This window comes from Vanellus vanellus, assembly GCF_965231255.1.
Source record: "Vanellus vanellus genome assembly, chromosome: 4".
In the NCBI taxonomy this organism is placed as follows: domain Eukaryota; kingdom Metazoa; phylum Chordata; class Aves; order Charadriiformes; family Charadriidae; genus Vanellus; species Vanellus vanellus.
Genome location: NC_138909.1, coordinates 2,296,216 through 2,309,062, shown reverse-complemented (window position 1 = coordinate 2,309,062; position 12,847 = coordinate 2,296,216). Strand labels below are relative to the sequence as shown.

General features: G+C 41.4%; 2 protein-coding genes across 2 annotated transcripts in view; one reads left to right on the top strand and one right to left on the bottom strand.

Annotated features, from left to right (window-relative positions):
• Positions 1 to 1,471, bottom strand: part of SHROOM3 (shroom family member 3) — a gene marked incomplete at its 5' end in the record, with an annotated part of 152,824 nt that extends 151,353 nt beyond the window's left edge. The window contains one exon of the mRNA XM_082482778.1: positions 1,307 to 1,471. Coding sequence (XP_082338904.1) covers positions 1,307 to 1,471 — 165 coding nt within the window. The remainder of the gene's footprint in view (positions 1 to 1,306) is intronic.
• An 8,235-nt stretch (positions 1,472 to 9,706) lies between these two features.
• The window catches only part of CCDC158 (coiled-coil domain containing 158), a gene marked incomplete at both ends in the record, with an annotated part of 30,458 nt that continues 27,317 nt past the window's right edge, over positions 9,707 to 12,847 (top strand). The window contains 2 exon segments of the mRNA XM_082482434.1: positions 9,707 to 9,830; positions 11,308 to 11,394. Coding sequence (XP_082338560.1) covers positions 9,707 to 9,830; positions 11,308 to 11,394 — 211 coding nt within the window.

The window sequence follows — 12,847 nt, the reverse complement described above, 5'->3', positions numbered from 1 at the left end:
CTAGTTTTGCTTTATTTGGCTATGCCAAACTATCTCCAAGAAGGTCCTGCAAGAAAGATGACTGTGTATCAAAATTTCTAAAGTCCTTTTATGATGAAAGAACTTTTATTTAAGTTCCTCTTTTTTACTTTCAAGATGTAGATGTACTAATTACAAATAATTTATTTCAGGTGAACTATTCAAGTGACTGACAGTCTTCATGTGAATGTGTTTGCACACTGAGTTGCAGTATTTGAATAACATTGATTTTGAGCATCAGCATTTTCTTTTAGCCCACATTGGTTCTGATCCTTTGAATACCCCACTTACATCCCAGCTTACATGAGGGAGTAAGATTACATGAATACATATATGCACCTAGTAGCTCACTATATAAATGCATACTATAAACAAGCAGAATGCACCAGACGTGACACAGAAGAGAAATAGAGTTAAGAAGTAAAATTTCAGAATTAGCTAAATCCTATTTTCAAAACAGTTTCAGAGAAAAACACATAGGCCATAGAGCAAGCATATTTTAAAATTAAAATCTGATGGGTTTAAGATTAAATCTGATGGTTTTGAAAAGCCATTGTCTTCAGTATCTGCATCTTGAGGTACCTGGGTAATTTTAAAGCCCAGTTCTGATGACAGTGAGGAACTCTTTCTCCCATTTTTTTTCCCCTCAAAATACCCTTGTGATCTATGCTACTAGTTGCCTGTTGACAATACTCAATCACGAATAATTAAAATAATAAACATCCTGAAGGCACACCATACTTAATAGATATTTAGTAAGCAGAGAGTACCTAGGGTGAGAAAACTGCTAACATAGCATAATATATATACATACCAAATAGGTACAAGTATTTATTATTGTTTCTCCACACACACTTCTAACTAGCCAACATCTCATCATGTGACTTAAAGCACTTACTTTCTTTTCTCTTCAGAACAGGTGGTGATGGATTACCAAACGTGCTCAGATATGCTATGAATTCGTGACACAAGATCCCCTCATGAGAGTCCCCTACTCACTCCCATCGATTGCAGTGAAATAAATAGAGCCAATTTCTGCAAGCCAAGATACTTCCTGCGGGACAAAAACTGCACTTCGATAGTTAAACAATGCCAAGAGCTCTCATGTGTTGCTCAAATACGTAGGTCCTGAGCAAACCTAGTGACTTGAATAGGTGCTCAACATTTTTCAAAACCAAGCCAAATACAGTGTCAAATATAACATTTCAATGTTAGTTTACAACTCTTGCCCTTTAAATTGGGCACCACTCGTAACTTGTTTGCATTTCATTTAAAATAAGAAAAATACCTTTGAGATGATTAATGGCTCCCCATGCTCCAGTCCGCCTTTCAGCGTGAATCCCCATGGAGCGCCTCCTTGAAGCAGTGCCTCCAGGTAGATATATCTTCCTTTATGGGTAATGTTGGACTCTGAAGATGATATGCTGGTGTTAATATTGTCTAACATCCTCATCTGTCCTATCACATACTCAGTCAAATACAAAACCCACTCAGGCAATCACAGAACAACGAAGCTGCAAATTAAATTCCTCAGAAGCCCACCACAAGTCATCCCTGAACACGTGAAACACGAAGAGTCTGAGATGGAAAATTTTTCTTCAGAGCTGAAGTCTGAGGTGAGGGGTTTAAAATGTTTCCCACCAACATTTCAGCATGCTGTTTCTCCTTCAGAATTGCAAGGTTTTACTGGCGTTTCTGCACTGTGCTTTCCCCATTCCCAGGTATTTTGGGCATGATAGCTTTGTAAAGATTGATCTTCCTGTCTTCGGTATATCAAACTTGTGCTTTAAAGATGTGGGCAAAAAAAAGAAAAAAAAAGTTTATAGATTTAAAAGCCCCTGGCCAGCAAATTGCCAAAATCCAAACGAATGCTTCATTTGTGATTGATTATCAGTCTTTTCTTCCTTTCTGCATGCGATTTACCATTACAATGGCCTTTTTGCCTCAGCCCACTGCACTAAAAGAATGGAAGCGTCTTCTCCCTCTCGCGCTCTCAGTTACTCTGTCCGCTTACTTCACAATTTTCAGACTTGTCAAAAAAAAAAAAAAAAAATAGGCTGGGGGAGGAGGAGGGAGAAAGTCCATTCCTAAAACTATTTAGAGGGGTTTAAAACATGAAGTAACTCCACACTTATTGGATTAAAAAGTGCAAAAAAGTCTCTCAGGAAAACTGGAGAAGCAGGTGAAATTAATCCTTTGGGAAAAATGTTAAGATGATAGCTGAGCTCTTTTCATTTTTTGTACTCTCCCCGACGATCTGCCAAAGCTGCAGCAGCTACTGCTGCTATGAGGGAGGGTGAGGAAGTGAGAGAGCGAGAGAGAGAGATGGATTAAGGCAAGTAAGGCAGAGCTGCCCGATTGTGCACATCAAGCATGCAATTATAAAATGCAGTGTGCAAAAGCTGGGGCTCACCCTTTTATTATGCCCCCGGAAACCACCATCTTTCTATTGTACTTGCCAAGGAATCGTAACAATCCAAACTGCCAGTTGCTGAAAATACAATGGACCTGTTCCAAATCAGTACAGTGGAGCGCTGCTAATAATTTTGCTCTCATAAAGTGCTTTTCCTCCGCATGGAGCCTACCAACTTCCCTGGACATATTTCTTTCCCCCATTTACATTGTCATAAAAGGTCAGTGCTTTCCCCATATACAGAATAACGAACAACACTAAGAACTCAGGGTACTTTTATTAATGTATGCAGTCCCCAATGCCGACTGCAGAACTTATCGACATGGATGCATCTGTTCTTGCATATATGCACATAGGCTTAGGCATGTGACTCATCTCTTAAACAGGTGTCAACAGCATATATCACTGAAGGTGTTAAATTTTTTTTTTCTGTTTTTATCGGCTCTTAACGGGATGATAGAGAACATAGCCCACAGATCACTCCCTTTCCTGCTGGCATAGCTGAGTAAACATAGAGGGGAGCCTATGCCTCTAAGGTGCCTGCGCTTTTGATCTTACAGTGCCTGGGATGTGCATTATTTCTCCTTCAGACTTTGAAAGCTGTGAAAATCCTGTGTTAACAAACCCATAGTGAACTGTGGGGGAAAAGCTTTGGAGCTGTGACTCTAAACCCAGAAATCTTTACACTTGTTCAAGCCCTGCGTGCTGCCCCATTCCTATCCCCTTTAAGATATTACAATTTCTCCAGAGCCTTCTATTTGCCCCGTGTGTCCCAGCCCTCATTCCCAATAACCATGAAGAGGAATGCAGAAAAGAGGCCCCTCCCTTTATTTTTCATGGTAGACGATTCTCAATCCTTGCTTATATTGAGCTTTGTCTCTTCTGCTTCCCTCCCAGGGGCTGAGTTTTCATTAGCTTCACATCCTGGTCAGGCTCACAGATTGCTTTTATCCAGAACTCACCCTTTAGCCTGACTCAAATCAGATTTCTCTAGTTAAAACTCCTAGTGTTTCACTGTAAAAACCCTCATTCCAAGCCACCACAAAGAGCAATTCATTTCTGTCCCTCAACAGGCCTTCAAGGGACAAGCAAAGGCTCCGGGAGCTGTCTCTTGGGGCCATACATCCTCCTATCCATAGCCATCAAGACTATTTAAGACTGTGTTAAGAACATGCCAACCTGTTAACAAGCCAAGGTATTTCTTCGGATTGTGTCAATTTCCAATACAAAATGTTGGTCACTACACCTAGTAACTGCAGACACCAGAATTCAATTACTAGCTATGTTTCCCACAGTGCCTACAGTGGCTGATGATTAACAGTTATCAATATAATTTCTGAAGTAAGGTTTTTCTTCTACTACAGCACTTCAATTCATTGCAGGTGCCGAATCCAACATAGTTTTTGCCAATAACTCCATCAAATCTGTCACTAATGCAAGCACATAATATTCTCCCCCTACTACCTCCAGATTTGCTAGTCCTTTATACTGTTAATCGAGCTCTAAAAAGGTCACATACGGGTGTTTCTATAGATCAGAAACCCATGACCAGTTAAGGAAAAAAGTCTGACCAATCACCCAAAAAGGGCTGCCAGATACCGTGCTGCTTTCTCAGTAGGTTCTTATTCTACACAGGAGTTAAAAATCTGCCAGGTGCTCCTAGAACCCAGTTCCCATCTGTGTTATTCATACATTTCTCATTGAGAAAACTGTCTGGGCCATCCTCACAACGCTAACCTCTTGATGATGCCCAAAAACAAAAAACCAAATTATTTTTGGACCGCTAGAGACAGCAGCAACTGCAGCCCACACACGTGGGATTTGACTTCCTGCCATACACAATGCAAACAAAACCCGTGCAAGATAACTTAACATACAGCAACTATTGATGAAGAAAGGGCGATTAACAAAATGCAGATAAGTGTTATCATGGAATCACAGAATCACGGAGTTTCAGAGTTGGAAGGGACCTCTAGAGATCATCTAGTCCAACTCCATTGCTGTGCTTCAGCTGAAAACTGATTTTTCCAAGAAATAGGTTTCAGTGCTGAATACAATTAATATTCACCATTGACCTACACATAAACATTTCAAAGTATTAAACACAAACGTTTTTTTCTCATCTTGCCTCTGGCAAGAACCTCAAAGAGCGTAAGTATCTTAATACTATTTTCTACAAGAAAGGAATTCTTCTACGAGGCGTTCCTATCAGAACAGAGCTGAGGCACTCTCTGTTGTGGTGCAGTAGAAGACATCTGCATTCAGAAAAGTGCTGTGCACACACAAAAATATTTTTGAATTAAAATTTTGCATAGTTTCAGTGTGAGAGAAAATAAATTTGGAACAGTCATGTCAGAACCCCTTCCCTCAATGGTTAAGTACTACACTGCTAAAGCAGGAGAAATTACCATGGATTTCACTTTTCAGAGCTCACAATCAAACCCTACATTTATCATCAATAAAGGTACTGCCTCCTTGCTGGCAGCTGCTCTGACTTCTCCTAAATTCCTTCAAATATTCCAAGTTTCTTTTGCAAATGAAGTTCATCAGAACAATACTGCCGCCATCTGCTGGCACTTTCAGTTGTCACAGTTTAAGTTGATTTAAATGCAAACATTTCACAGTTTAGTTATTAGGCATTCGCTCCTTTTCCCTTTCAGAAAGGAAGCAGAATCTTTATTAAGTATTCAGAGTGGTGTTATTGATCTTAATCTGGGTCCCTGAGCTGGCATATCATTAGGTCAGGTAAAGGTAAACCTAGAAATCAAAAAAAAGGAAATTAAGCTCCTAAATTTTGTACACATTTGTAACTGCCTTTTTGGCTGGGGAATTAAACATTATGCTTAGTTCAAATCTACCATTTAGGTATATCCTGTAAGTTCAGTGGAAGCAAATTCACAACTTATCTCTAAAGAGAAGTTTTATAAAATAAAGCAGACCTCATCTGTACTGAAGGGACTTCTGAGGAGGAGCAATATGCCAAAATGGCTCAGAGTTGGCCATCAGAAAAGCAGAATTTTAACTGATTACTCAAAAAAGGTAAAGGGACAAAAAGGGGTAGAAATGTGGATCTTTGTAACTTTGACAGATACAAACCGAGGGAATGGGTGACTTGCTCATGTCATACATGAAGAATGAAAAACCTGCAGAACGAAAGCACTGCTTCTCTTTCCTAGCTCACTAGCATTATCACAGAACAACTTCTCTTTTTCTTCCAGACAGGGCTCTGTATAAGCTAAATGGCTTCAGGAATTTTAAATAATAATAGACACCTTCAAGCACCAGTGCCCACCCCTGCTTCTTCCTCTCCCCAAATACTGAAGCCATTCACATAAATCTGCAGTAGGATGGAACAAAACACAAGTGTCAAAAGACACTCCTGAATCAGCCCAGGATCCCTTAAAAAGCGAATCATTCCTTCTTGGGGTGACAATTCCCCTGAAGGTTTATTATATGAAAAAATTGGAAACAAGCAAATAGAAAATATGGCTTTTCTATACCCACCTCAAATCTGCTTGAGCTGACCATAGCATATCCATCCACTGAATTGTATAAAATGTCAGTCTTGCATCTAAAAGAAGAAATTACAAGAAGGAACTCACGTTAAAACTCTGTATGGCCTCAAAAGGATTGCAATCAACTATTAACGATCAAAATTTATTTCTATATAGACATTCCTAGGGCTACACAGGGAAGCTCTGCTCAGATTCCAGGTTGGATATGAGTACATCTTCCTTCCAAGCTACAAAATAAGCCTGCTTTTCTGGACAGGCCTGAGGTAAAATATGAAAAAACAGACAGAGAAAGGGAAAGACAGAGATCTGAGAGTGAAAGGAAAGAAAAAAGCTGAGAAACAGAAGTAACCTGCAAAATCCATTAATCTGTATCCTTTTTGTGTTGGGAAAGGCACTTGTCTTTGAAAAAAGAATTTTATTTGGTGAACATAAAAAAGCCTCTCCATACAATATTGCCTCTGGCACAAAATCGCTCTAGGTCCCTCGGTTACTCAAAGCAAACTGAAAAGCAACAAGCCAAAGTGAGGAATAGACCCGTCCCTCTAAAGAGAGCACAAGCGCTGTCACAACTGAAGGAGGTGAATTCAGGGTATCTGAATTCAGAATTGAAGATTTTCTCTCTGCATCTGAATTTCCACATATTTGATGTAATGCACAGAGAATCACCCTGCTGAAACAAGAGTTCAAATCAGGTACCAGGAACCATAACAGAGTCATCACAGTACAACACCAAAACCTTACAACATATAGGTTGTTGTTATAAAAGCATTATAACTGTGTTATGTTGAGGCAACTGTATTATATTGCTGAGGCCACTTCAGCAATAACAATCCTTGATTTCCTATATATTACTGTAAACCCTTCCAGAGAAAGGGCTATTTTGCACTCTAAACAGAATAAATTATCAAGATGCACAAAAGCAGGGACATCAAAGATAAGTCCTCATTCTAAGACTAAATTAATAAAAGATGCCATCGTTACCCAGAATCATCCTGTATTATTATGTAATACCTAAAGGGCTTTTCCTTGTTGAGGCTCAGTTACACACTTTAAAAATAAGAGAAGCACAAAACGCTCATCACCTCATTTGATTGAATGGTTTTGTAGTATTTATCTTTATCTTAGCAGGCTATGTACACATTGGACAGCTTTTAGATATATCTATCAATATCAGAGGTTTCTGTGTTGAGCGATTTCTTGCAATTGTTTCTTGCAAGATGGATTACAGCTGAAGTCACCTGAGGCACCATGGCCAGATGCTCTTATTGTAAGGCTGATCATCGCAGCAAGCGAGTAGGGCAAATTCTGTAGACATTTATGTTTGATATGTGGCATATGAAGAAACATGGGAGGTTCAGACAGATTAATTTCCTGGGGGAGGAGGTCCCCCCCCAAAAAATAAGATGATTATTTAACAGTTAAAGTCATCATTAATGCCTTTAACCAAATATGAAATGGCAGGTGGGCATGGTCCAAGTATTTTAGAAGTAGAGCCTCTGCTGGCATAAATTACTCCATCACCTTCCTCTGGAATTATACCCCCCCTGCACAGCTCATAGTCCTCTCTGTCGGAGGAATTTTAAACGCAAGAAATTTGTATTTACACTTGCTGGAACACCTGTGGTGATTCTTAGATTTCTCTTCCCAGAGATATTCCCAAAATAGGAGAAAAGTTATGCAAGAATTACATCCTAAAAGAGTTATTCTGTCCCTTAGTGTTTCAGGAGTGGCAGGGGGGAAGCAGCAAAGGGGCTGGGGTACTCAGGACCACCTGCATTCCCACGAAAAACCAAACAAAACAAAAAAAAAAAGGCACCTGCTTTTAGGAGAGGCAATGCTCCGAAGACAGCACCCCGCCGCGGCCCTGATGGGGAAGAGCTATCAAATTTCCCGCTGAAGCCCGACTTTGAATGACACTTGGCAGAGAAATCAGACACTGATTACGGCGTTTATTGGCTCTCCCTCATGCACATGATCAGCAGCGGAGGAGGAGCTCGTTCCCAAGGCTACCGAGTCGGGCATAAAGGGCTGGGGTAAGGGGGCAGGTGCCTCCCAACGGCTCTGGAGAGGTTTGAGAGCTTGATGTACAGCCCGGTAAAAGCAGGAGGAAGATGATCAGTGTCCCCCTCTTTTCCCAGCCCCACAGCAAAGAGCAGAGCCTCAGTACACCCCCCAAAATACAGAAGAAACAAACCTCACCCGTGGTGTCAGAGGTAGGTGCGGGCTGCCTCCTGGATGGGCTTTCATGCTGTACTAACAATTGAGGCTGTTTGAGCTTTGAAATCTGGCTTTAGGATATTGTATAGCCTATTTACTGATAAACTCCTTTGCCTCTTTTCTCTCTGGATAGAAAAAAAAAAAATGTATTTTTCTGATGGTGCAATAGAAAGTCCTCCTTTCTTTAAGCTGTTTTCCATCCTCAGTGTGTTTTTGTTGCTGATGGACTGACAATTCTGGAGCACAGTACAGTTAGGAGAGGGAAGACCAGAGGTCTGTTTTCAGCTGGTTAATTCTTACTTTTCTTTGCTTACTATAAACTAGTCCACGAAAAATCACTTTTTTCCTTTATCTTCAGGTTTCTCTTTTAGCGCTAGGTGAATGGGTTTTTTTCCTTTGTAAATTAAAGTTATGTGCTCTCCGTTGAGGAACGGTTATGTGTTTCTCTTCTTAAGTATTTAAATACATAAACATATATATCTGTCTCCTCAGTTTGCTCCAACTTAAGTTTTCCATCTCTCAGGTGATTTTGGTTTGGGCCCAGTTCATGCAGCAGTTTCTGGAAACTTGTAAGGTTGGTGTGTCTGGTGTAAGCTTTTGGCTGTTGTTTTGAATAACTTGAAAAGAGGGACAGCTTGTTGACATCTGCGTGTTCACTCCTGAAATAAAGATCCAAAATGAGACAGGCAGCCACATCATTTTCAAGTAAAGCCCTCGTTTCTTGACTCTGTACCCACTGTCTCGCTGAGAATTGAAAATACGAGTCAGGCAATCACCTTTGGGAATTCAAAAATATTTCCTTTCTGAAGAGGTTAGTGTAAAAATCAGGAAAGTTTATTTTTTATGTACAAACGGGATTTTTGGGGAAGATGCTTTTTGCCCTCTACCCTCTCCTCTGGCGGGAGGAAACCTCACCCCTTCTGCTTTCAGTCAGCTCACGGTCACCCTTCCAAATGTGCGACCTTACTGGCTAAATACCACCAGGAAGGTGACCCAGGCCCGGCCCTGCCCGCGTAGGAGAGGATTTTTATCTCCAGTTTCACGTAGGGCATCCTTAAATCACCTGCCATCACAATCCGGCGGCCGTGAGGGCTCCTTAACTCCTGTGCCCGCAGCCTGAAGGGGGCACACGGGAGCGGCCATGTTGGGGCTGAGGGCCGTGGATGGGAAGGGAGCGGGGACGGCGACCGGGCTGCGCGGGAAACGGGGGGCGGGAAGGGGGAGCGACGGGACACGATGGCTTCCACGCCACAGCTTCCCCGAGGCCCGGCTGAGATGAAGCGGGCGGTTCATGGAGGATGGGGTCGCAGCCGCGGGAGGTCCCGTTCGCGGGGAGGAAGCTGAAGAAGGGGCGAGATGGTTCTCCTCAGCGTGAGGGAGCAGCCCCTCTGTGGAGGAAATATCAAGGTGTGCACCCGCTGAGGTAAAAAGCCCCTTGGAGCTGAGGTATGGAGGGTTTATAGAAGCTCGAGGGACTTCATGACAGACCTGTGCAGGTGGGAGAGGCCGGTTGAGGTGCTCAGGGGCTCCCTCGTTTCCCGCCATGGAGAGGCAGGTGGCTGCAGGCGACGGACATTTTGTGGGTGCTCAGCTGGACCTGCGCCACTGTCCCCGCCGGGCTCACCCTCCTTCGCCGGGCCGTGGAGGGGGTGACAGGGGCCAGCACGGTTTGGGAAAAATAGTCCCGTTGTCGTGGCGCAGGTGAACTTTCAGGGGCTTCTCCGTGAGGGTTGGAGGCAATGTTTGCACGTTAAGGAAGCATTTCTGGTACTCGGGGTTTGGGATAAAGGGCTCCACTTTTCTCTGTTAAGTCTCCTTAGGAGGCACTCGTGCTTCTCTCTTGCAGTCAAATAGGTATATTGAAAGTGTCAAATTGTCCATGGTATGGAAATGGCCGCTGCAGCCACCTCTTGATGTTCAGTGTAGTAGCTTGTCTTGCAGAGGACCAATCACCCAGGAAAATCCAAATAACACAAAGTCCCATCAAGTACCATCCAGCTCAAAGCAGCGCCTAAGCAATACATTTTTCTTCATTTCCCTGGGGTTTATTTCCCTTTTTTTTTTTTTTTTCTTTCACCCTGAGGAAAAGCTTCATAAACTTGTCCCCCAAGGGCTGTTAATAGCAATCGCGTTCCCAAAACTGAAGAGGTACAAGTGTAGACTTGCCCACCTTGGGCTCACCCCTGACTCCAGTTTTCTTTTGGGCATACCTCTAAAAGCACTTTTGTGAGGAAAAAGTCCACTCAGCTTTCATCAAGTAGATTGGAATAGACATTTGTTGATGAGATCAAGGTAGATATTTATAAACTTCTCGTCTTCAGTGTTTCTTGTAGAAAAATGTCTGGAAACATCATAGGGAAGTGGTAGTGTCTTTGATTTGCCACTTAATTGTTGTGGCAAAACTTAGCAGGTACTAACAAGTACTTACAAAAGCCTGCTTCTGTGTTTATCCTGACAAAATAAAGCATATAACTTTAAAAAGGAGATTAACTATCTCCCTCAACATCCTTTAGTTCCTCCTGCAGTATTAAAATTAGATGGGCGAAATTAGTTTTTTGTTGCATAAAGTCGTTTCTTAATATATTAGAAAATAAAGACAGATCTTTTTCTTCACAGGTGGTATTGTAATGAGTGAGAATACCCAGGAATTACAGTAGCATACAACTTTTCTTTATTATTAGAGAAATTCCTGTAGTTGCTATCTGTCATTACAGTAAACAGCACGCTCCCTGAAAGTGGAAGCCATGAGATTTCTAAGGTGTAGTCTGTAATACTAATGTGATGGGAAAGATGTGAATGCAAAATATAAGGATATGAGTGCCCAAGTCACTCTACAGTGAAGGATAAATTACAGTGATCGTGGTAATATGTGTGCCAGGATAATAGCTTTATTTCTATACATGACGGAACAAGTTCTGCTGGCAATGGGATTTCTGCACAAATAGCAGGATGTAGTACTGCCCTTTGATAGTGAATTTCCAGGGGTCCAGGATTCTGCCTATTAGATGCAGAATCATTCAACATTGGAAAAGTGATATTTGTGAAATTCAGTGTTTTGACTGTTTGGGGTGATTTTCATTTTATTTTTTTTTCCCAGAAGGTGGTGCTTGGATTTAATGATTTTTTTTGTGTGTGTGTGTACAGGTGTGTATCTCATAATTGAAAGTTTCTCTCAAAGAAGGATCATTAATGAGTTTGAAAATTATTGGCCAACTGAGAAGAATGGGGATGGTATTTTTCTTTCTAAAACTTTGATTTAGTTAGTCACTCAGACTCTGATGGATCAAATGAAGTGTCATCTCACAACTGTGGATGTTGCAACAGTGTGTAGTTGCAGATGCATAGGAAAATGGTCAGGAAAAAGTGATGTTTTCGCTTAGTATACCTCAGTATCTCAGTGTCCAGGGAATTAGAACGTAAAGGCTTACTGAAATTGAATGTCTGTCCGAACTGACAAATTTGTTAGTCCTGAGGACTTGTCTAGTCTTTCTTTTAACCTGTTTGTACATTTAGGCTATACTCCACAATAACAGGGCAGTGTTGCTAGAAGCAACACCCTTGCCCTGTAGCTGATGCCCCTTCTTTCTGCTTTCAGGTTAACGGACTCTTCATGATGCGTTTCCACATGCTCTGCAGCTCTGTTTGCATCTGTGTCCTCTAATCTTTTTTTTTTTATCAGTAATGTGATAGAATGAAAACTCAGGTTTATCAGAATGTGTTAATACAAATGCAGACAGGCAGCATAACAAGTGCGGTGCGTGGACACAGGGACTTGTTGCGTTGTGGGAAAAAAGTGCTATGTGGACAGAAATCAGCTGTGTGTGTTGTAATTGGGTCATTTGCAAATGTGACAGTCCTGCGGTGCACACACAACAGTACTGATGCTAAATGACAGGGATCCTTCCTGATCTCTCATTCCTCCCTCACTTGTAGTCTTGCTGCTTAAAATATTTTTCCAGAATTTCAGATTCCTCTTTGTCCCTCAACTATTTTTTCTTCATGTTTCCTCTTAGCTTTCTTTTATTTACAGCCAAATGCCAAAACTTGCTGTCATTTAGACTGGATATCTTCTCTTTTGGTCAGAAAAATTAATTTTGCCTTTTTTTTTTTTACGTAATCTGTCTCATATTTTTTTTGTACACACGCATTCTTCTCTCCCCAGCTATGTAGGGAATGATCTGTTGCTGATCAGTTCCAATAAAATAAGATGGTATGAATTGGCACAGGCTTCCTTTCTGCTGTGCTCGAGATCTTATGTAACCAAACACTTCTCTGGTTCGACAAGTTTTCTGAGATCTTTCTTATTATGCCTGCAGATGAAATATTTGACAGCTTTCTTTGGGATTGATTGTCCATACAATGTAGCATTTTGCTGGCTGGCTAGAAGAGAAAATGTAGAAATAAAAGGAAATCCCTTTACAGAAGACAAACCATTTTAGTTCTGTTTGAAGTGTTATTTCACTTGTTTGGACTTTTATGCATTATGCCTGCTAATAGCAAACCATGATAGTTCAGTTGACTACAGTGGAGGTGCAACAGTTGAAGATGTGGTACTGTGTTGCCAACTATGAGTGCAAGCCAGGAAAATACAACAGCATTACCAAATAAATTCCTTGGTTTCACTTCTTTTTTTCAGTTATTTGTTTCAAGTTGCATTTGTGACGCAGTGCAGTTGGATAGTAAT